The sequence below is a fragment of the Scomber japonicus genome, chromosome 1 (assembly GCF_027409825.1).
Source record: "Scomber japonicus isolate fScoJap1 chromosome 1, fScoJap1.pri, whole genome shotgun sequence".
Classification (NCBI taxonomy): Eukaryota; Metazoa; Chordata; class Actinopteri; order Scombriformes; family Scombridae; genus Scomber; species Scomber japonicus.
Window position 1 is genome coordinate 22,145,415 of NC_070578.1, and position 22,005 is coordinate 22,167,419.

The following is a 22,005-nucleotide window of genomic DNA, read 5'->3' on the forward strand; positions in this document are numbered from 1 at the left end:
AAAGTGTCAGTGAAATCCAAAGAAATGTCAAATATTTGTGTATAGACTATAATTACACTTGCAGCAGTCTATTATTTAAGTACATGTTATTGCTGATATGTAACTGCTAACATATCTATTTTATATTTAATAATCACACTCCATATTATACACAGCTAATTGTTGACAATGATCCTTAAGCTCCTGGAATACTCATTAACAAGCTAAACATAACAGAGCATTTGAGACTTTAATTACATGCAGACGGTTAACAAATTAAAAGAAAAGCCAACATTAAGTCTTAGTAAGGTGTTGGGTCACCACATGTCCCTGAACTCTACTGGAGGGATGAACTCCATTCTTCCAAAAGACATTCACTGTTTTGATGATGGTGGTGGAGAACGCCATCTATCATGTTGGTCCAAAATCTACCATAGCTGTTTAATTGGGTTGAGATCTGGTGACTGTGGAGGCCATAGCATATGATTCACATTATTTTCACACCCATCAAACCATTCAGTGACCCGTCATGCCCTATGGATGGGGGCATTGTCATCTTGGAAGAGACCACTCCCATCAGGACAGACATGTTTCATCATAGGATAAAGGTGAACACTCAGAACAACTTTGTGTTGATTTGCAGTGACTCTTCTCTCCGAGGGGACAAGTGGACCCAAACCATGCCAGCAAAACGCTCCCCACAGCATAACAGAGCCACCCCCAGATCCCCTCACTGTAGAGGTCAAGTATTCAGAGTTATACCTGACCCTTTTCTTTAATATGTCTCTATATCAAAATAGTCCTTTGGAACTGACAGTGCCAACAGAGCAACCCTAAACTAACAACAAACTTCTAATTTAGTTTCATAGTCATCTAATATTAAAGATGTATACTGTTTTAATGATGTATGCTGTTCTACGATAGTAATTACAACCCCTTGAATAAAATGTTTATACACTGGGTATGAAGCACCACAAACATGAAATGCTTGGAATTTTGATTTCCAACTCCATTTCCTGCAATAGAAACGAAATAATTCATAAATAGGGAAAATAGAAAAATATTACAATATCATCTTTCATTATAGCAGGCGTTTTTGCTGCTCTATCAGACACCTAGCTTCAGATTTGGGAGATATTTCTACCGCATACTAAAGCAGTAATGTTCACAGGAAGCAAACCATGCAAAGAGGGTGGAGCAGCACATGCAGAGCACTGAACTCATATTATGAGTGAGTTACACTGCTCTTTCCAATTCCAGGTCTGTTTTGTGCTTAAGTAATGTGGTGTATAGTGCACAGAGAGCAAAAAAAATGGATACAGGTTGAGTAATTCACACTTTTCATTTTCAATTTCAGATTTGTTCCTTTTTTACTTAAAGTAATTTTAGAAAAATCTAACTCAGACTAAAGGAGGACACAATCTAAAGGCACAACACTTTATTTAATAGATCATTCATAAACCAACACATAAGTTATTTCTTCATTATTTATAATATTAAGATTTTCGAAACATAGCAAAATTAATTAACACAAAGGGTCATGTTGAAGACAGTCATTTCCCTCACATGATGTAGTGAAAGACATTTTCTGATGGCTACAACTTTGTGGAGAGGGTCACCGTTTGCTAATGCCCAAAATCAATCATGGTGACACTATGCAGCACTCTGAAAACTAAAATAAGTTGCTTGAAATGATTCTTAAATTTCAGTTTTTGGTTGAATGTTTTGGAGGATTACGCTCTTGATTACCAAACATAAAATTTAAATCAACCTTCAAGACAGTTAACTCTATTAAGACAAGATGACATGGGCATTGCCAAGTTGAAGCCCTGCTGTAGTAAAATATACTGAGGGGGGGGAGGGGGGGTTAGATCATAGGATTAATAGCTCAAAATAAACAACCCCGGCCTCACAAGTTACCCAAGTTATCTCTTGCCAGCACAAATGTGGTGACCTTTCTACAGTGTAGCTGCTTAATTACTTTTCTCCTTGCATACACTGAAATGCTGTGACTTAAAGGTTAACTTCACCCAGCTGTTATATGCCAAGGTCTTTGATTCACTGTTTAAACTGAAGAACAGGTAGATGTCCTGAATCCCTCAAAGTAATCGGATAGTGATGTTGCTTCATGAAATGTCTCATCTGAATAGAAGTCTAAATATCGGTTTCTTGTGATGAACTAATTGACTAGTATTGGATGTTTGAAGCGAAATGTGCTGACTTGAGCAACAAATGTATCAACACATGCAGCATCTGACACCATTAAAATACTGATTTTTTGCTCTACATATAGTGATGGTGGACATTTCTGGGGCACAAGCTAAGCTGAAAGCTAACTATAAAACAACTTAAAAGTAGTTTAAGAGGTGTTGTCTGACAGTGCATTACATCTTGTCAACACTGTGTGTGTGTGTGTGTGTGTGTGTGTGTGTGTGTGTGTGTTTGTGTGTGTGTGTGTGTGTGTGTGGGTAAAAGAAAACAAAAAATCTAAATAAGTTATAAACTGAGCTTGTGTTCCAGTCAACAGAACACATTTTTTAGATTGAAAATGGATAAAAAAGGAAACATACAACAATCAAAATAACTCAAATAATAATGAAGTAGACTGTACAGTACACTTTTCAGTTTTTCATACACTTGCTGTCATGTCCTGTCTTAGTATCAAACCATTTGCATTGCAACTCAGTGACCCATTACTCTAGTTCTTACACTTAATGTCTTTCTATGGATATGCCAATGACATGGCTTCAGTTGACCAGCCAAGTCATACAAAGCAAGAGAATACAGAGTTTCATGAGCATGTCCTCTAACATGCCAGTGGTGTACCTCAGCTGAAGAGGTCCTACGCCAGACTCAACAGGGTACAGGTGGAGGACACACTGGAAGACCGCTCATGGACACTGTTGTTATTATCCAGAATTCCTGACACAGTCTGTGTCCTTGAAGTTGTGCAGCACCCAAGGGTTTTGGCCAGTTTGGGGCAGAAGGACAGAGCCAGCCTCTGCAGGATGAGGTGGAATTTCCTGCGGAAGCTTCTGTTGATCCAGAAGTAGAAGATGCAGTTGAGGAAACCATTTGAGGTTGGTAGCCATACCACCACAAATTCAATCCACTCTGGTACACTGTTACCTGAGAGTGCTGTGGGTCAGAAGACACGTAGATGAGCGTGTAATGTTTCAGCATTTCATTGTGAGTCATTCCCTTGACAGCACTGATATGAGGCAATCACTTAACATGTAGATATAAAAGTACAAATTAAGAGACAGATTTGGTTGGAGTGGAAGTGGCTACTTTGCAGTGATGCTCACTATTCACTGGGACGACAGCACACTTTGAAGTTTAAATTAATACTTTCAGCTTCATTTTGCAGGGATTTTCATCCATATCAGATGAATTACAGCCCTTTTTGAAAAAAGGTCTCCAATTCTAAAAATATTCAGCTAAGACTCCACTTTGAGCCTTGATTACTGTAAGACAGCACATGGTTGGGGTAAATGACAAAAAGTCAAAAAAGGTCTGACTCATAAAACTGGCCATGAATCAGTATATTCATGTCCAGAATTACATAAATAATTTTGACAGCCATTTCCTTCAGTCCAATCCTTGTTGAATTGGAAGGAGTTTGTAGACGGGGAAAATAGCTATTAAACTTATATTCTTTAATGTGTCCCAAAAATATTATATAACCTACTATTATGTTTCCTTGTTCCCCATGGAGGCATAAATTCCAGTCAAGCATACAAAATGTAATATCAACAAAGCACTATCTGAATTTTTACTTATTTTAACCTTAAGATTTTAAAAAATGCATGACCTAAGACAATTTAAAGCTATACAATAATATGACACTTCCTATATGTGGTCCTCATATACAAACCCTACTACACTATACTAACTCATACTACACAAGAACCTAGCCACACAAAAATGTGCACTTTTCATATATTTCACAACAGTGAACAGTTATGGTGGATCTCAGGAGGACTAAACACCACATAGTGGAAGCTGGTGGGGATCCAAATGAATAAATAAATAAATCTATATCGTGATCAGTGCAGTCTACATCAGCAGGATGCTCGGCTACCCCATTCACTGGTATTCTTCATCCATAATACAATCCATACAATTCATGATACAATGCAATAATTGTGCAATGTCAAGAGTGCTTTTTTTTTATTTTGAAGGAATAATGTTGCATCTGTAGGTAATTTCCACTTTTTTGAAAGTTTAAAATCTTGATTGTATTAGAAGCCAAGTTCAACTATTTGTTTAAATGTGAATAGACGAGCCACAATATGGTAAATGTGCAGAATGGAGCAAAACTATATGTTCAAGCGAATTTGAACTTTTACCAAGGCTATATGTTAAGGAGTTGTAAGAAAGCATTAGACATCCATCTTCTACATTATTTTAAGAAATTCCTCAAAAGAGGAGTCATCAACTATATCATAATGGAAAATTCTTTCATTCAATGCACACCCTTTAAAGTTCACTAACCATTCCCACTGCCTCATTCATGCTTACCATTGTAGATGAGAGCTGCCACGCAGGGTGTCCAACAGGTGTAGTAGGCTGCCATCACAGGCACGAGCACTCTGGATGCAACGTCGTGTCTGCGGCGACGTGCACCGCAGTACTTGCGCAGTTTCAGTCTCTGTCTCTTGGCAGCACGCCACACTCTGAGGTTTGCATATGTCATGATGATGGAGCAAGGAAAGAATATAAGACATGTCATGCTTAGGGAGTATCCCACGTTTGTAGAGTAGGATAGATTGCAGACCAGTGATGCTGTGGAAAAATGAACCTCGATAATGGCACCTGGAAATGGTATTGGCGACAATAAACACGGAGGGACGCACCAGGCAAGGGCGATCAGGAGCAGTGTGTTTCTTCTTGTCAACAGAGATGAGTATTTCAGCGGATAAAACACTGCTATGTACCTCTCCAGGCTTATGGAGGCTAGCGTATACATGCAGGTGGAGTACACGGTGGCATTGCAAAAGGCCACGACATGACAAAGCGCATCTGGCCCCTCACTGTAGTCCTTTATCAGACTCACCCACAGATTCAAAGGCATGACCAACAGTCCAAACGCTGAGTCTGCAGCAGTGAGAGAGAGGAGAAAGTACCGAGAGCTTCTTGACCATCCAGCCACGGAGGAAGTAATAACCAGGAGAACTGCAATATTTCCCAAAGTGATCATCACACCCAAAACGACTATTATGCTTACTTTGACGGACCGATGAGTCAGCTCTAACAGTCTCTGAGAGTCAGCAATTGACAGGTTGTAGTCGTCAGACTTTGAGATGTTGAGTGTTGTAAACATTTTTCCTCAGAGTGGCATGACTGCGACCAAATTATCAAGCACCAAAATGTAGGTGAAAGTCCATTGTAGAAAGCAAACGTATAAACAAAGATGTGGAGTTACATTAGAAAGCAGCCCTGCAGCTGCTTGTAGCCTTTTGCGTCAACCTAAACAATTAGCAGCACACCTGGTTCAATTAGGGTTGGGTGGAAACAGCTACCTCTCCAAAATCCATTGAAGCACCATCATCAGTTGTTATTTACTGATACCACAGTGATTCATTTATAACTTGAGCTAATTTCTAATAATAAATTCAGAAATTGTTACATTTATTTATAATATAGGTGTTTCAGTTATTTTTTATTGCATTTTTATAAGAACTTTACACAACTTCTCCTCACCTACAAAAACCTTAATGGCTGGGAACTATCATATCCTAGAGCGCTCATAGTACCCTGTTACCCCAGAGTACAGTGCCAGTCCCAAAATGCTTACTTGTGGTTCCTATAGTCTCCAAAAGTAGAATAGAGAGACAGAGCAGAGTCTCAGTTATCAGTCTCCATCATTCAATTTGGGCGCAGAAGGCAAACACCCCCTCTACATTTAAAAGTAGACTTAAAACTTTACTTTTTGATAAAGTTTATAGTTATGACTGGCTCAAGCCTGCCTTACTGCTGTAGGCCTAGACTGCTGGACTTTCCATGATGCACTGACCTCCTCTCTTCTCCTCCCCCTCTTCATTTTCACACATTCAGTGGATCATGGTTGTAGACTGACCAGTTATGAATAGAGAGCTTCCATAGGTCGGGGTTGTGGCCCCCGTCTTGCTGTATATCCTGCTTGACGTCCACACCTGCTATAATTGTTATTAGTCATATTTCTATTATTATTACTGTTGTCATTGTTGTTGTTTTTATTGTTATTATTGTTATTGTTGCTTCTCTGTGTCTCTCTCTCCTCTCTCCCTCCTTCTTTCTCTCTCAACCCAACCGGTCAAGGCAAACAATGGCCCAGTTAGAGCCCAGTTCTGCTTGAGGTTTCTTCTCATTAAGCTAATAAGAAACTTCAATAGTCCGACTTAAATCAAAGCACCAATAACTGAGTCTGATCTGGGCACAATTCTGGTCTTGGGTTCTGTGCAATTTTAGATGCAGTAAGAATTCCCCAAACTTATATCCTACAGTTGTATACCTTAGCACACTATATACATAATTGCTGGGCTAAACTACTACACAGTATTTGGAAACTGACCTGTGTTTAATAAATACAATTAGTAAGACAAAGTTTTAGCCATGCAGGGCTTCCATCAGTTTCAGCAGGGCTGTCTCACTAACCAGAAATAATGAAGATGCCATGCGAGAGAGAAGTGTGGCCTCTACGTATTATTAAGGACTACATGTGTCAAATATCTATCATGAATAATTCATATGACAGAAACATTGTAATACAGCTCCTTTCATGTTTTACCATTAATGATACTATTTTTAAATGTTTGACTGCATTCACAACCATCCAGTCAATAAGTTTGCAGTGCAGCCCACCAGGACAGGTTTCATCACCAATAATAACAAACAATTCATCACCACCAAAAATGGGCACAGAAGATGTACGCTTCGTCACAGCCTCAGAACGACATCTCACAACAGATCATGGTCCATTTTCAACAATCACACACCATCAGTGTCAGGCTCCCCTCCACCTCCTATTCCAGCGAGAAGCTTAAGTGTTTTCGTCTGCACTGCTGAGTGGTAGCTGCCAACTGTCCTCCTTCAAAAAAACTCTATGACTCAAGGGCAAAGAAAAGGGCAGGGACGATTGCTGCTAACCTTTCACACTCAAGTAACCATTTGTTTCAGAGGTATTCTTCTGTGTGACAGTCAGTCCATTAAACAGCATATACAGACTTTTCCTGAGCACATAACCTACTTCCCTGTATTCCCAGGGACAATATCACCTATGATTTATTATATCTCGAGCAGACAATCATACAATCTTACTTGTCTTAGTGTATAATCGGGGGGGGGGGGGGTTGGGGGAGGATGTTGATATTGATTTCATGCAAATGAATGGAACATCACAATAAAGAAGACATTTAGATCAATGAAAAAATAGATATTTATAATGTAGAATTCAGGTGATAAAATAACAATTCAAAACCACCTTTCCAAGCAGAGTCCTTGTGACTTCAAAGTCATCAATCTTCTATCTCTCCTAAGAATCCACTGCTAATATTAATGTTTTAACAATAGTGCAGCATCTGTTACAGTGTGCCATGGGAAGACCTTTTACTATAAAAGGGATGCAGCACACACAGGATGGACTGTAAATATACATCTATGTACAGCCCTAAAATACACAGTTTTTCTATTCTGCCGACATGCGCAGGATCCCCTAGAGGAGAACTGACAGCGATCTGAGTTTGATATATGTGTTTCTTACTGTCCTAATGAGCAGATTTCTCTTGGTGATGTCTAACACAAGGCCTGGAGGAGGGGATGGACTCAGGCTCTTGGGTAGTCCCCCGCCCAGAGTGCACCTCCTCTTGTTCGTTCCACAGTTGATTGCATGCTCCTTACCTGATTCTGTCTTGTTTGCAAAGACATGGAAGAACCGGGCAGAGTGAAGTGCAAAGAATTTGTGGTATCCTATTTTTTCACATAAAAGGTGCCAACACCAGATCCATTTATTTCCTTTTTAAAGTGTTCCACTTTTGCTTCCCATTAGCTTAATAATATTCAGTGCTAGTCTTATCTGACAACATTATTACTCCGCTAAATAAACCCAGAGGCATAAAGTGGACTCTCCACCAATGTAAAGCCTGTACCACAAAAACTGGGGAGGGGTAAATTTAAACAGTGACGGGAGAAGTGCACTCTGAGCCATTTTCCTCGCCTCTCACTTCATTCATAATTCCAGCTGCTTTTTAGAGTATTTTCTGGCTAAAATCCTGGGGTGTTTTCATATGACAGGGTGGGGGTTTTTATGTGTTTTTATGTTGGGTCTACATGTGTGGGTGTGCACACACACAAGCAGTACTTGCCCAAAGGTGCATGTGTAAAAGCAGTTGATCCCATTGGAACATGAGTGAGATAGAGTGAGGATGGATTTGAACATGCTTGCAATTGAATATCCTGTGAGTGGGCGGACTCCTCCATTGGCCACCTACTGCACAGCACTTCCTGATGTGGAGGAAGGTGGCCATTGATTTGATCGGTCTGTGTATGTGTGCTTGTGTGTGTGCAAGTGTTTGCGTGGGCAACACTATCTAATTCTACCGCAGAGGGTTGATGTATGATGTTTAGGAGAGATAGCATAGCAAGGAGGCTTGATGGGCAATTGTGTGAAAACTTGATGTCTGTCCTGACAGTTTGTCTAACTGATAACAGCTCTGCCAGCACAGACAAAACCAACCTGGCAGGTTGGAAGTTATTAAAGTGTTGTCCAAGATATATCCTCTTTGTGCCTACACTCCGATGTGTTTCCCCCGTGGGATCAAATAAACAAGACCATCCCATACTGTGTGAAGATACGTGCAGAAACTGAATGATACTGTGTGAAGATACTATATATGTAAGCATGCACTGCATATCAAAGACAGATGAAATTATTCTTTATTAGGGAACATAATCTTATCATTTTGAAATATATCAAAATATATATATCAAATATATTTGAATTATATTTCAAATAGTAGTACTGTGACTGTCCAGCAAATACACTTGTGCAAGTTACTTTCACTATCTCGTAGTCTGCATCCAAAAGCAAATAGTTTCTGAGAAATATTTTAACTACTGTATTTTTAAGCCTATAAAGATTATATATTATACAAGTAATTACCTGATTTTTGGAGATTTTGTTTTTGTAGCTTCTGGACTGTTAGAGCGATTCTAAGACAAATGATGAGACTCTGGACCAAAATTGGAACTTTTCTCTTCAACATATCTGAACTGCCTTTTGCAATTCCCTGGCTCAAACCAGATAAGACAACAAACTGGACAATGTAGCTGAACAAACACTGTCATCTCTTTCAAAATGATGTACAGACTTCTGTCCTTTAACCAAATTAGCAGGCCAAATCCTGCAGTGGCACTTACAGTACAGTACAGGACAGCACAGTACAAATAAATAATTTTGTCACCTGGAGCTCATTGAATATACTTGTCTGTTTAAAAAAAAGCTATAGGAAACATGCCCTCCACCTTTTTATATTTTCTAGACACTTTTGTGCAGAGACCCAGCAACATATTAATGCTCCAACAAGTCATTTTTTCAGCTTTGTCAAAATGTTTTGTGATCATTGCTGAACAATGCTATTAACATTTAAAAGTAAGAACAATGAGGAGAAAGCGGTGGTATAGATCAGTAAAGAATATACAGCATGTTTTTAGTCTCAAGTATTTGTGAGATCTGCTAATGCACAGCATTGTTTAGTCACATAAATGAGAACATTTGTACGTTTGACCCCCAGATGCGCATAATTTGATATGACTGTACTCTCTGTTGTAGCAGAGGTTATACTGGTGTTTCACTGCTCTACAGTCTAATAGCGTACCATCTCTACTTTAAAACCCTGACCCTGCCTGGTCCTCTACACCCCAGAGCAAAGAGTGATAAAAATTACAGTTGTGTAACTGCAATAATAAGGCCATGTGTGTGAATTATAGTGAACACTAAAAAAATAAGGTCTAGAAAAGTGCTTGGAGAGAGTAATGTTGAAGTCTTGTTGCACAGTTCATCCTTGGTAATCTCAAGCTCAACAAAAGGATGTCAATACATATAATATTTACATGCCTTTCTGCCAATATGTAATGAGATTTTTAGATATTGTGCTCTATAAAACATACCTTATCTTTTTGTAAATATGGACAGATAGATTTTATTTGTAAGCCTGAATAATTGAAAACATGCTTAATCATAAATGGTCTTGTTAAAAAATATAATATAAAGAGGATATTTTCAGCTTGTCTAGTTTCCAATATTCCTTACACTAGACACTCCATAGACGACTGTGTTACGTCAGGGTTTGACTGAGAGGTCAGGCGGATCAGAGGAGAGGAAAATATTGTTAACAGCATTACTCTACCAATAATAGGTAAGGTATTTATAATAATAAAGTAAATAATGAAAGAGATGTGACCCGCAGCTTAACCCACAAATCATGACAAGATTACCTTTATTCAAAGTCTCCTTTTTGATTCCTCTCTGCACAGCATATGACTTTCTCACTTTCTCTTTCATCAGTTATTCTGTTCCTGATGATTGTGCAGAGCAATGTGATTGGATGACGTCATCCATGTGTGCGTCAAGCCTTTGATGCTGAGTAACAGGCAGTGAATGAAAATGAGCCACTGAGTGAAAACTGTGACTAAAATTCAGCCTGTTACAGTTATGGCAATACTTGTCTCCTCTGCTGTTTTTATCTCAGGAAATTGAGGGTTTATTGGCAGCTTAATATTATGCCCTTCAACAACCAAAACAAGAATATCAGAAATTTCACAGCCACCACAGACACATAACCAAACGGTTGTGTTATTAAAATGACTGTGTTGGATTCAGCATATAATTGTAATGTTGTTACAGCTGAATCCTTCCTAACCTTTTGAAAAGTAAAACACTCAAGCATTTACATGAGCAGTAATGTTTATCTGTATACCCTAACATCACTTTAAAAGGTCTTAATGGGCTTCACAACTTGAAAACATAAATAATTCCCCATTTCAGTCAAGCTGACAGGGGACAAAACTAAACTAAAAAAGGAACAGCAGCAACATTTGGTCGAAGATAATAAAACACATATCTTTGGATAGCAGAGTGTGCAATAAACAACTGTTGGAGGGGGAAAAATAATTGCAGATAAGACTAAGAGTCTACAACCATGCTAACGGCTCTGTGAAGCAGCACTTTTACACAGCTGTGCTTTGATCATAAACCTAAGTATTGGACAAGTTCAAATTGTGACCTGATGATGGCTTTAGATGAAAGGTCAGGGTATCATCAGTCCTTTTTTCATCCTAAGATGAACAAGGATGTCTGTACAACAAATTATGATAATTGGGATTTCCATCACTAGAGCCTCACTACAAGCTGTTAGTGGGGCTACATTAAAATGGAGCAGAATTAGTAGAACATCAAAACACAGCAGGTTATAATCCAATCATACTAAACCCAGTACTCATTTATGTACAAACATTAATGTATGTAATGTAAAAACAATAAAAATCAATAAAATGAACTCAGTGTGAGAAGTCCTTTATGCACATATAAATACAGAATATTTGTAATGTATGATACTAATTGTTTTGTGGTGTTGCCCTCCTATGATAATGAGACACACATGCACGCACGCACACACGCACGCACACACACACACACACACACACACACACACACACACACACACACACACACACACACACACACTCACTGTTCTGCATCACAAAGTGTGGTAGCTGATGCAGAATGGTTTATCTCATATTTTGAACACCATATAAAAGGATCAAAAGCAGAATTGATGTAATGCACACAACGTCAGCGTTTTATCTCCAGCCTCAGGACTGCTGTCAAGCTTAATGATGAGCACTTATTAAACCCATCTGTTTGGTGAGAATCACTTTGTTTACCATGCTAACAGAAAATCAGATTGTAGTTGCCACCGATGAAATCTTTCTGGAGAGAAAAACACATTTAAAAGATGTGCCGGAGTCTTCAGCACCAGACTGTGATAAGAGCCATCTACAGGCTTCATCTCCAGGCTCAGAAGAAGGGATGTTTATTGCTTTAGTACCTGATAGTGCAACCCAGTCATTGTCAAGACTCAATAATGGTGTTGTTTTTCCAGCTGGTGCCTTCACAGCTAACATATTGTCAGTACTGGTATAATGGCAAATATGTTATTGGTTTCTACATCTTAAGTATTTTGCCAATTGGATTTGCATTAAATTAAATTCTAAACTGAATGAAATCAGGAATAAATACTGAAATTTAAGTTTTTTCCCCGGATGTTTAGAGGTAGAATTCATGTGGTCAATTTGTATGCAGCAGCCATTATTCTAACTGTATGAGCCATCTCTGTAGATAACAGATCTGCTCAAGTCAGCAAGGTGTTTGCAGGTCCAGGGAGAGGTCATGAGGATCTCAGCACTGAATAATTGTTGATGTTAAAAGCTCTATCACACATTCTGGTTCACACCCCACATCTTCATTCATCTGAAGAGGTGGATGGAAAAGTAGATCACTCAGTTGGGTAACTTGAGGGAAGATAGAGGGCCGCTACACATCATTAAGGGGGGGAAACCCTGCAGAGCTTTCAGCTACAATGTTCATGAACACTGAAAACCAGTAGAAGGATCGATCCTGAGACATAGATTAGACATTAATTAAAGCACTTGCAGACACTGTAGACCAAGATGCTGTTACACAGAACTCCTCAAACATCACTCCACCAAACAAAGCCACTGACAGCCATACGGGTGATCATGGCTCCTTAATCTATGAGATTCACTTAGAAAGATAGTAGGAATTCAGCTGGATTACCAACCGAGCAAAAGAGGCAGCTGCTCAGGAGCCCCACAATCCCCAGGTTTACTCTATGGTGTTAGTGTCTTACATGTTTTGATTCATCTCAAATGTGTTGCACCATTTGTTTTAAAGCTGTGTTTTATAAAATTATACACAGAGAACTGAGGGCAAGCATTATACCATCTAAAGAATACTACAAGGCTACAATCAACATGTATCAATATTATAGATAAATTATGCCAAATGTTAGCCCCAGTTCCCCATATGAGGTAAATCTAGCCATGCTACATTGGTGATTTGGTATTGGTATTTTTCAGGTATCGGTGAGATGATCAAGTACAATCCAGACAAGCTATTGAAGAAAAAAATAAAATTAAAATTAAAATGTCTTATTAGATTCCAAAAGACTGTACAGTGGTTTAAAATACTATGAGGAAGGATATTACAATTCTAGACAGTTATCATATCAACGGTGTTTGATTTACATTGTTCACATTGCAAATGACTCTAGTGAGTGAACCTGCATTTTAACAAGGACAATTAAAAAAAAACCTTTTATATTTTTAAAAAGCTAAAATAATCACTTGTAAATGATTCTGTTTTTCAGTGGTAAGGAGTGTTGAGTGAAGCACTACAGTATATACATGTTTCCAACATACTTGGGGGCACTATATCCTGTCAGTGGGTTACATATACGGTAACCAACCCTGGTGAGGTTTCTTCATCCGTGTTCACACTAAAGGAAAATCAAATTCAGACAACTCAGAAATCTCCCTCTCCTCATTTCAACCAGTCAGGTCACGTTCAATATTCAAACATCAGATTGCATCAGATTACATTTTAGGTGTAGTCTTTCTACTGTTCATATTATATCAGATATTCTACTAACAACACTCATGTAGACCATACATGCCTATCCTTCTTCCCCTCCCTTCAGTCTATGTCCACCCTTATTCTGGATTCACTGCAGTTTATCTTAACAGGACCAGGTGCTTGCTGAAGAATCCCCCATGATTTAAATCTTCACATGAAGCTTGTTTACCATTCACATATTGATGCCCTATTCACTATAGAGCTGCTTCCGTAAAGTGTGGTGGAGAAATAGTGAAAGATTGATTTCTGGTATCTGCATGTTACAAAAAGCAACATATTTTATCACTGAAAACAGACATTGGCCCATTATGTTGAGGTTGACAGTTATATATGTATTAGTTGTAAGCCCATTATTGAGAGGTAGCTTGTCAGTATGATAGAGTTTTTACCTAATCTACCTTGTTGCTTTCATAAATGAGTCTGGGTTTATTTTTGGTGTTTTTGTCACTCTTCCTCCATCATTCTTTCATAACCACTATCTTTTACTTTCACATTGCACAAAAACCACACATACAAGATGTCTGTTTATGACCTGTTGAGAGAACAGACTGAAACTGGCAAATGTCACAGATTTCATGGGTTGTTACACAAAGTGAACTGTTAGAACTAATGGAAAAGTCCTCCCCAATTGTATTAAATTTCCTTGTGTAGTCCAGTCTATCCTTAAGAGAAAAAACATGACAAAATATAAGTACGGTCACAAGACAACTTTCAAACTAAATATTTCTGTTATATCAATGCTGCGCATCAAAATCCATTTATATTAATCACACACTAGGAGGCGTGGATGTAGACATCTTAAATAATTTATCCTTTTAATGTTCTCAAATACATCCAGGCAAAACGACACCGTGGACCATAACCACAAAGCTCTTACTTCTGAACACAGCTCTACTGTGCCTATATCTAAAAAGAATGCAGCTGTGAATATATATTCATCTAAAACCCAAAGGTGTAAGAATTCCTAGCTACTTAGATAAATCACAGATTATTAGAACATTAACTACACATGATAAAATCTAGACTTGGTGAAGCTATTGTGCTCCTGTTCTCTGTTTCAAACTCCCTGGTGACCCTGAAAACAGTAAAACCTTATTGAGAGTGTTTGTCTTTGTGATGATTGTCTGGTTTGTGAATGTGGGTGTCACTGTTGTTCGTTCTTGTATTTTATTGATTGAAGTCTCAAGCCACTTGTTGACATATTGCACTTCCATGTAAAGCACACTGAGCTTACTGCTAATAAAATATGCTATATGAATAGTATTTTCTTTTCAAAATAAATATTTCTAAATAAAAACAACAGTGTGAAAATGGGTACAAAGCTGTTTGCATTTTCAAAAGGACACAAAAGGGGAATCAGTGACTGTTACAGGATTATGATGAACATCATAGATAAATATTTATCTTATCTTTTTAGTCCTAAAAGCAATAAAAATGGGATTAAGGCCAGCCTGCCTTAATAAGACCGCATGTATCATATTGATAACCCTCTTAATCAGAACAATAATCAGCATTGTTTTAGCTGGTAATACTATATTTATGAGGTTGATCTTTAGGTTCTCACTAAATAGTTAGTGGTACAGTGTGTTCAGGTATGAGTCTGAGTTTGATTAATAAATAGAGAAAACACAAAAATACCAATGGCTTGATATTGAGCCTGGGTTTCTTTACAATAGGGAGTTGCCAAATGTGGATATTGTAGGATTTTGTGTTTTACATACAGTACCTAAAACTCTTTTAACAATGTTAAATTCAAATAACAGATACAAAAAATATTGTAAATGGATCTGAAGTTTAATGTAGAAGGAATGTGTCCTCTTAGGCAAAAGTAAAGGGGAGGGAAACACTGAAGCACCTTACTGTAGCATTTGTCTTAGCTGACATTCATGTATTTCTGGGTCATTTCTCTCAGTTGGAAACTTCAAGTCAAAAATAAAACAACTTGAATTGATAATAGACTGAAACTCTGAAACTTCTGTTTTCATATCAACCCTTTCCATGCACCTTATCCATGGATGCAGCCAAAGCTGATCTCATATTCCTCTTGTGATCTGTGTCCATTTTTCTGCTGTATCTTAACAATGCACTGGTAATGTGCACATTTTATATAGGCTGAAACTCCAATAAAAGGAATCCATTAATGAACCATTAACACAGCAATACTGCGTTAGCCTTGGTGGTAATCAGTATGGATGTTGGCAGCATCATTTCTGTCATATGGCGGCTTTAGTATGGGCAAGCTGGCACAGGGAGAGAAATGTGTTTTTTGGCTGGTGCTGCTACATCCCATGTGTGACAGATTTGACAACTCTCTTTTATCCCCTCCATACTGTCATCACCACTTCCACTGAAAAAATGTATATGTTAGTTTACATCAAAGTGCTGATTAATTTGAAAAAAGGAAAAGAAATATAGAGTTACTGTGCAAAATATAAACAGTTTCTCAGTGAAGTAAAGCTCCCAATGATTCTTTTTTATTATTATATTAGTGCAATGATGCATAATTGAAAAGATTACAGCATCTAACTACAACATATTTTATCCTTACACTGAGACATACAGTGGTAACCAGTCAGACCGATTAGGGCAACACGAAGTCATCTTTAACTGTTAGTACACTATGTTCAGTATGATTTGGTGTGTTCACACTGAGAGAGATCATTTTGATTGAAATGTGTTGGATGGAGACTACCATTTTGAATGATAAGGAATACAGATTTATCATGGTGATCATTTTGGGCTGTTAAACACAGGAATATGTAATAATATCCATAATGACGACAATCTATCAACTGTGTCAGTTTCAGAGCTGCCGTAATGAGCTCACTGGCTAACTGGCACTAAATGGAACATAAAGTGTTCCTTTTTAGTTAAGGTCAATAGGTTTCTTAAAATCTTCAGAAACAAGTCAATCTGAGGTCACTGATAGTTTTCTGGGTGATTCAGTGACATGAGAATACGTTGAGCCATATTATGGCAACACCTTGTCATTCCAGTATTTAATTCACTTTGAGCAGTAGGACAATTCATCTCTGCAAAATATGTTCATCACTCAAAGGAATACATAAATGAAAGTCCAGTCAAGTAAATGTGATTTTTATAGTGACAAATCACAACAAAGGTTATGCCAGGGAACTTTTCACACTGAGCAGGTCTTTATTTACAGAGACCCAACATTTCCCCATGAGCAGCCGTTGGTGGTGGTGGCAAGGAATAACTCCACTTTAACAGGAAGAAACCTCAAACAGAACTAGGCTCCTAGTGGGTTGAGAGAGAAATAGGGAGAGAAAGGCAGAGATGCAAGGAAACAATAATAATAATGACAATTTAAAAAGGCAGTCCTCGACATTTGTTGTATGTGGGAGTTAAAGGACATATCCTGATTCCTTATGGTGTTGGAGGCCAAGGTAATGCCATCCAGAGTAGCTGTATCATTGGAGAATGTGTTTCTAAGGTATTTGTCCGTGTGAAATAGTAGAGGAGGTGTTTAGAACAGTGAGTGAGTTGATTTGCACTCTGAGAGAAGCCAATTGCATCTACTAATGAGATAAACACAGTGCTAAGGCTGTCATTATCGACATTTACATGAATATTAAAGTCACCCACTATAATTACTTTATCTGTTCTACGGACTAAGAATAAAATAAATAAATAATCTAATAAAACCTCTGGGAATTCAGATGAAAATTTAGGAGTCGGAACACTATATAGAATTGCTTTTTTCCAGGTTAGGTGTGAAAGACTAAGAACAAAGCTTTTGAATGAATATAGAGTTGATTAATAGACTTGAGTTGAAAATGGCTGCAACTCCATCTCTTCAGCCAGTGAAAGTATTTTATATAGATTAAAAAGTTTTATATTTTCTTCTAAACAATTATACAGTTTATTTTAGTAATTTTGAAGCAAGGACATTTTGTGAAAGTTCAGGCTGAACTGCAGAAAGATATTAAATATTCCTGACTAACATCACTCAATCTGTATGCAAAATAGTAGGTTTTAAGTACAGTTTCAAAGTCTGTCAGTTGAAATTAAGTGTTAGTTATGCGGAATATGGAGAGCTAAAAAATGTTTTTTAACAGTCTCTTTCCTTTTAAAAATGTGTGTTGTGTTCTCTCTCAGGCACATTTCATTCTTCAGTTTAATTATCATCTTAACTTTACCACACAAACCAGGAGGCAGCAGGAACACGACTCTGCAGATTCTGTCTACAGGGAATAGTATTGAGTGTTCAATAATTCAAACTGAACTCGAAAAATTGTGGTTTGTTGCCCAACTATTCAGCAAAGAATTTTATTTGAATTCTATCACCAGAAAGTCATGAACAGCTTTGATTTTTCTGCATTTTGTGGCTTCACAGTCTGAATTCTAAGGTGATTATTACACAGAAATAGTCCGGCTCTACTGAGATCAGAGTCTCTGTCTGCTCATTGTTTAATCATGTGATTTTCTGTAAAGAGGTGGACTCATTTAGGACAGAAGGTACTTGACTGCCCTGAGATGCCACTTCCAGTTACACTAAATTAGCAGAGATAAATACTAAACTAAATAATCTCATTAGTAGGGGTGTGACGATACACTCAGATATTTTATTGATAGAATTTTGGTATTTATGGAAATAACAGCCATAAATACCACAATTATATACAATCAAAAATACCAAAAATGAAGCATGAAGAATAGAACCAGTATATAAATATAAATGAAAGAATCAAATTATCACAAATTATAAAATATTCCTAATAAAAAAACACAGAAATAAAAGTAAATTACATCAATCCTATATCATACAAATAGAACAACATACTTATAAATGGTGGTTTATTTGATAGTGTGACTAATTTAACTTTTTGCATTAGTAGGCTATGCGCTAGATTCCTCCACTGCTCCTACTTCAGGCTTTCAGTGTAGAGACCTCAGGTCAACCTACCCCTTCTCCTCTCACCGTCTCCTACTTCTGACTGTGAGATCCTCTCAGCAGGTAGAAGCTGTTAGTTCACAAACTACAAGGGCTCTAGCTCCAACAAGATTAATTGACCCACACAGTGACATTATAAAAAGAAGACGTGACATGCAAATGAGCGATAGAAAACTGATCCCTTTTTAAAAGCATGATTTTTTATCCCAGTGTTCAGCATTTATTTTGCTTTCTGCCACCAAAAGGTTGGTAAGTTTACTCAAGTAAAGGTGTGTATTCTTGCTATTCAAACATTAAAAGAATCAGTGAGTGAGAGTTTGCTGTGGTGCGGTTGTAGATTGCATCAAATACCAAATGAATAGACTTTCCATCACCCTCCCCTCCCAAGCATGTAGGAGAACCTACGACGTGCCAGAAAAAGAGCAGGATCAATAGCTCAAGTTGCCTTTTTCATCAAAATGCAATTAATCAGGATGTTGTGATCAGTGCTACAACAGCAACATATTGATATGTGAAATGTTCCACATAGGATACAGTCTCCAAAGACACGTGTCCTCCTGTTGTTCCAAGAGAAGCATTAATTGATAAAGGTAATTGTGTTTTTAGTAGTCTGTCAGCTTTGTAAATTACTGATCAGTAGAGCATATGGAATACATGGTAAACAGCTAACTGCTAAATGATATTCTAGTATGATATAATATCATCTAATATGATACTTGGGGGGACTTGAATGGGAATGACACAGGAATGTGAAAGATGGAGCTGGCTGCCGAAAACATAGATTATAAATACCAGTATTTTACATGTATACCTTTAAATTCCCTACTTTTGCATTATTGAGTCTTGCATTTTTATAGAGGAAAAATGAATTGATATGTATTGCTGAATTTAAGCTCATTCAAAAGCTCATTCAAAAAAAAAACACTTTTTGTTGGATTTAATTAAAACACAGACATGGAAGGTAATGTTGTGAAAAGTGTGAAAGGTCATGAATTCATGCTAGTGTTATTGCCTGTGGCAATATGCTTGGCAGTGAAAGATATAAAATACCTAATTCTGTATTTTTCTTTATATCTCTATCAAAGGATTTGGGACTTCACAAGATTAAACTTGTAACTTCTGCTCTTTGGTCATTTTATATTTATGTGTGAACAAATGATCAAAGACATTCACCAAAACAATTTCTGCAACTGCTTAAATTTAACTACTTTCTAACACACCATTCCTTTTACAGTTGTTCTCAGTCGCTTTGGTACATTTCTCGAATCATCCTCGATATTTGCAAAACAGTAAGTGCATTTCTCAAAACTATTTGTACAAATAGCAAAACACCATGGATTACCTGCAAAAGCCAGTCTCTTGCTCAAAATCCTTAGTTCATCTCTCAAAATAAATATCTGTGTCAATGAACATGTCAGTGCCATCAGAATGACAAGTCCTTGTGTCATTGTGTACGGATAAGACAGTCAAATTACTTAGTCATGTTATCAATATAACAGTGTACTCTGGAGGGATGTTCTGATGTAAACTATGGCTAAAGTTTTGAAGACAATTATTGTAAATTGTAAGTTACACCTTAGTGTATGTGGGAGATTTATTGCAAGAGACTGAGATTCACATTTACACTTTTACTGTTTGTACTGTAATTTGTTGACAGACCATGTCATTGTGATACAGAAAGGAAAAGACAGCACTGCATAGCACAAAGAAAAAAGAAAAAGTAGAAATGTGAACATAGGACAATCTCCTTAGGGAAAACTGTACATGCAGTGCAGTCTTCCTACACCTCCTGACATTCCCATCTGTTGAGCCACAAATTCTCCACATCACAACGAATATCTTCTCTTGCGATGCAGTGTGGAAAGAATCTTTAAGACTGTCTTAACCAACCTCTGCAGGCATCTGCTGTGATATCACCACATGCTGCATCTATAGCAGCCAGAAGGGTCATCTGTGTATGTGGCTGGTGATCATGTACTTTCCATTTCCATGCTGAGAAAAAAAATCCTCAATGGGGTTAATGAATGGGGAGTAGGGTGAGAGGAACTCCATCAGGATCCTGTTGTGGGTCTCAAACCATTCCCTGATGTTGAAGCGATGGAAACTGATATTGTCCCAAACTATCACGTACTAAAAGATAGGAGGAGAGATGAGCAGCAACATTATATATTTATAGATGTTTTACTATAAGTATTAAAAAATACTGACAATAAAGCGACTTCAATTTATAGAAATGTTTTTTCATACAATAGACTGTTTTATTTATTTAGCCTGTCAATCCAAAAATATACCACTTCTCACTGTCCTGACGCGAGGCTGGAAATTGGCATAATCTCTCAGACAAAAGTCTGTGGCAGTGATAAAATGTCAGTCAAACATTTTAAAATGTCAGGCACATCGATATCAGGCAAGGCGTAGGTGGAGGTCTGTTTGTGCCAGAGGGAGTATAACAGAGAGAACTTCAGGGATGGATTTTTCAACTGCTGGAGACACATCACACTGCCTTTTAACACCAAGCCTTGGCCTAAATATCTGAAGAACAAAAAAGAAAGAAAAGGAGCAGCATGATCCGCAGATAAAGAGCCTGGTGTTATTAACATTTCTCACCTTTTCTTCTGGCTTCAACATTCCCGGTCTGTTATTTGATATAAATGCCATATTTATATATCACAATGGGGAAAATAGACTTGTTTTCATCTTGTATTAACAAAATATACTGATTGAAATCTAAACCTTGAGCAGCATCAGAATGAATAACTAGTCAGTCAGTGTCAGTCACTGAAGCTACTAAACAATCCAACATGGAACAATGTGTTAAATATGAATTACCTATGATACTTATTTTGGTACAGTTGGACCACCGATTGTGAGATATGTAAAGCAACCCATATTAAAGAATAATCAATATGATTGTTTTCTAATGTGGCAACTATTATAGGTTTTGGCAGAATTCAGCAGACTTAGTTATGCTGAGGGTTATAGAAATCCTGGTTTGGATTTAAAAAAAAGCCAGCTTTGCCAATGTTTGACCCATCAGTCCACCACAACATCACACTGGTTCTACTTTGGCCTTTTCCTCTAACGCACAACGGAGACCACAAGATGAAGAGTAGTAGGTGTCAGAGAAACAGTTTGACTCTCCCTCCTGCTTCTCTATTCTCTTTTTCATGCCCCTGAAATTGCATAGTTTGTTTTCTCATTGTTGGGTGTGTCAGGAGGTATTCTTCAGAGGAGTTTGAGGTTGTGTAAAATAGGGAGTCTTTTCACATGAACTTCAGCAGCTATAGGACAGAATGCAATGTTTGCACAGTACGTGTTCATCATTCTTGAGCTCAGGCTGGATTCGATTTTCTTTCATTTTCAGTTTTATTTTCAGTTCCTTTCGATTCTTTGTTATATACTGTACCCCCTCTTT

The 22,005-nt window shown here is 37.6% G+C and overlaps 1 protein-coding gene across 1 annotated transcript; it reads right to left on the reverse strand.

Annotated features, from left to right (window-relative positions):
- Positions 1-2,821: 2,821 nt before the first annotated feature.
- Positions 2,822-5,305, reverse strand: zgc:162592 (uncharacterized protein LOC561993 homolog). Its single transcript, XM_053323533.1, has 2 exons — positions 4,504-5,305; positions 2,822-3,117 (listed from the first exon to the last, which is right to left on the reverse strand). The coding sequence occupies exons 1-2, from the start codon at positions 5,303-5,305 to the stop codon at positions 2,822-2,824; spliced, it is 1,098 nt and encodes a 365-aa protein (XP_053179508.1).
- Positions 5,306-22,005: the final 16,700 nt, after the last annotated feature.